This window comes from Quercus robur, chromosome 3 (assembly GCF_932294415.1).
Source record: "Quercus robur chromosome 3, dhQueRobu3.1, whole genome shotgun sequence".
Taxonomy (NCBI): domain Eukaryota; kingdom Viridiplantae; phylum Streptophyta; class Magnoliopsida; order Fagales; family Fagaceae; genus Quercus; species Quercus robur.
This window is the reverse complement of record NC_065536.1, coordinates 35,913,706-35,917,245: the sequence shown is the minus strand read 5'-3', so window position 1 is coordinate 35,917,245 and position 3,540 is coordinate 35,913,706. Positions and strand designations below refer to the sequence as shown.

General features: G+C 41.1%; 1 protein-coding gene across 1 annotated transcript; it reads left to right on the top strand.

The window, feature by feature from the left end:
* LOC126719581 (uncharacterized) lies at positions 1-618 on the top strand. The gene has a single exon (XM_050422115.1). The coding sequence runs from the start codon at positions 1-3 to the stop codon at positions 616-618; it is 618 nt and encodes a 205-aa protein (XP_050278072.1).
* The last annotated feature ends 2,922 nt before the right edge of the window (positions 619-3,540 follow it).

The following is a 3,540-nucleotide window of genomic DNA, read 5'->3' as shown; positions in this document are numbered from 1 at the left end:
ATGCCACCCTGCAATTCTACCCCTTCTAGTTCTGAGCCAAATCCTGAAAACCATGAGGGTGTTTTTAATGCTATTAGAAGTCTTGCTAAGGTGGTGGAAAAACATGTTAGTACTAATGGAACAGCTAAGCCCAAAGATGCTGAGATTGAAGGATGTACCATTGAGCAATTTAGGAAAATGGGTCCTCCTTCATTTTTGGGAAACCCTAATCCTACAGAAACCGAGACTTGGATAATGCAAATGGAGAAAATATTTGATGTGGTTGGTTGTATTGAGGTACAAAAATTCTCTTTTGCTTCATTTATACTGAAAGGGGAAGCAGAGCATTGGTGGAGATCCACTAAAAAGACTTTGCCACTTGAGGAAGATGAGATATTGACTTGGATTATTTTCCTTGATGCTTTTTATGAGAAATATTTTCCAGAAAGTGTACAGGATGAGAAAGAAGTGGAGTTTATGGAGCTCATTCAAGGGAACAAAACGGTGTTACAGTATGAGGCTAAATTTACTAAGTTGGCTCGATTTGCTTCTCATGTTGTGTCTAATGATGTTAGGAAGGCTAAGAAATTTCAAAGGGGACTACGACCGAGTATCAGAACTAGGATGACAGCCTTATGATTGAAGGCTTATTCTGAGGTAGTGGAGACAACAAAAGTTGTTGAGAAGGAATGTGAAGACTATCAGAAAATTCGGGATCAAAATAAAAAGAGATCCAAGTCTGAAGAATCTCAAAAAGAAAATAAAAATGACAAACCATTCAAAAAGAAGACTGCAATAGAACTAGAGCCTAAGGTGGTGCAACAAGTAATAGAGAATTGTTCGAAGTGTGGTAAAAAGCATAATGGTGTTTGCTATTGTGAAAATGGGGCATGTTTTAAGCGTTGACAAATGGGACATCATATCAAGGATTGCCCAGCTTTGAAGAATGAGCCGATGGTTAAGCCTAATGATGTAAATCAACGGCCAAAAATCCAAGGACGATTGTTTGCTATTACTGGACAAAGTGATGAGGAAACTAAGTCAAGTACCATCTCTTTATTTTCTCTTATTAAGTGAAACAATGGTTGACGAGTTTATGTAAGTATTGTATGGTTATGATAGTAGACAAGGAAGTAATGGCTGACTTAATTCTCTCTAAGATTTGAGATTTTGATATGATATAATGTAGGTTGGTTACCATGATACTTTTGAGTTCCAAATAGGGGTTATATTCAACGGTGTATTTCCATGTGGAAAAGATATTATGCATAGACAATAGGTGATTGAATAGGATGACTGTGATGAATAAATTTTGATTAGGTGCGTGATTTTGGAAAGGGGTGTGGCCTTTATCAATGCTTTGCTAGCACATTTGGAATCAATGTCAAATTTCCTCAACAAAAATCCAGCAGCATTTCGCCTTAGGCGCATGATAGCACACAAAACACTATTCTCACACCAAGCTTTAATTGTGAGAATACGGCAAAAAGATGCCCCATTTTCACAGTAAAAATCCGAAAGAGTTTCACATTTGATGCGCTACAGTGCACCGACAAGGTTTCATACCTGTGTATATGGCGCGTGTTAATATGTTCATACTAGGGCAAGTTGAAGCTCACCAAAGCATCAAACACATTGATGTGTGTCGCATACATGGGAGAAACCAATGTCATTAGCTAACATGGATTGAAGCAATCACACCGCAATGATCATGCACACAATGTAGTATAAATATGCATCTACTGTGGGTGCAACACGTGGTTTGGGGAGTACGCCTCGGCTGAGTGGATTGGGGCGGAGAAATAAGGAGTTGCCACCTACTTTTATGGTCTAGGAACCATGAATATAGCGCACTTACATGGAAGGATTGATCTACCTAGTGAAGAGGGTACGTTGCCAGTTGGTGGGTGAGGATGCCCCACAGGTTCCGATAGGGCTGGCTTGAGGGTGCTGTACCCAGCGGAGATGGTACGTTGCCAGTTGGTGGGTGAGGATGCCCTATTGGTTCCGATGGACCCTCCAGTTTTTGTGCTTTCCCCACTTTCCATGACGGATGCGGAATACCAATTGTGGAGAAGTGGCATCCCTTATACCCAGCGGGTTTTAGATGAGCTGGACTATGAGGAGTTCAACAATACTCGTCTCATGACTTCCCTCACTCTTGCAGTATGTGTTCTCCCCTTCTTATTCATTTCCCTTTCTTTGCATTGCTTTGCATAATGATTTTCACATGGGATACTCATGTCATGCTGGCCCTGCTGCTGGTGCTCCCATTGACCCTCCTCATTTACTGTGGTCAATCTATGTCTACGGTCTTGATGGCTTTGCTTATGAGCGTCCGGTGGGCCACACCACAAATGTCATGAGCTACCCTTTTCTTGAAGGTACACGAGCAATGAGTCTTCTTCATTCTTGTCTCTTTTCTTTCTATTCTTTCATCCCAACACTTGTTCTAACACTCTTTTCCTTCAAAAATTCAGCCCAATGTACAGGAGCATAAGGAGCTAGTTTAGCTTACAGGGAACCTCAAGCTGGAGATGACCGAGTACTCCCAGCAGATTTATGGTCCTGGAGGGTTTGCCTACACGAGTGATGATAATGACGACGATGATCATGATGATGATGGTGGTGATGGTGGTGGAGATTCAGAGGCGACTTCTAGCTACCAGCCAAGGAAAAGGCACTTCTAGTGATCCTACAAACAAATAGATAGACAAACCCAGACACATAGCATATTTCTCTTTCTCTTTTTGTCAGCATGTATTTCTGCAGTTTATCTTTTATTTGAGACATTGGGTTGTATTTAAGAACTTTTTTTTTTCATTTATGCTTAGAACATGTACTTAATTTACAACTTATGGGGATAATTGCACAACTTTATGCAAATTTGCTTTTCTTGATCTTTGATGCTTGAAAATTTGAGCATGAGTGTGCCTTAAGTAGTCCCTTAAGTTGTAGGAGTCATCGGAGGGGTCTTGGTGGAGGAATCACACTCCAAGTAGGAAAAGGAACTCGACTCTACCTCCCTTCATGCGTATGCGTACGCATGCCTGCATACGTAGGACTTGACCATGCGTACGTAGCTTTAACTCTGCATACATGTGTTGCTGGTCAAAAAAAACCTATCCCCCCTATTCAAGTATAAAATAGCCATTAGGGGCAACCAAATGCATTTTAAGCTTAGAAAACACTCTTTAAGGCTTTCCAATGGCAGAATTCTCTCCTTTAGAAGTTTCAGCATGGATCAAAAAGCTTGGCCCTAGTTTCAAAGAGGCTCTCATTCCTTTTGGTCTCTCTTGTATCTTTCCATATCACCAATCAAGGTGGAGGAACCTCTCCTTCATGTTGTTGCCAACTTTTGGATTCCTACTCAGCATGTTTTTCACTTCAATGGTGTGAAGATATGCCCCACTCTTGAAGAATTTAGTGCAATCATGGGAGACCCAAAGTTAGCACTCTTATCCTTCCTACTATTGGTGGGGATCTTCTTACCCTAGTCCAAGCTCTTTTGGGTGTTTCTCTTGACATGGCGCAGCATTGGTGCATGTTTGACAAGTTGAA

What these genes read in the sequence shown, in the direction of transcription:
- LOC126719581 (XM_050422115.1), top strand. Translation starts at nt 1, where the DNA reads ATGCCACCCTGCAATTCTACCCCTTCTAGTTCTGAGCCAAATCCTGAA.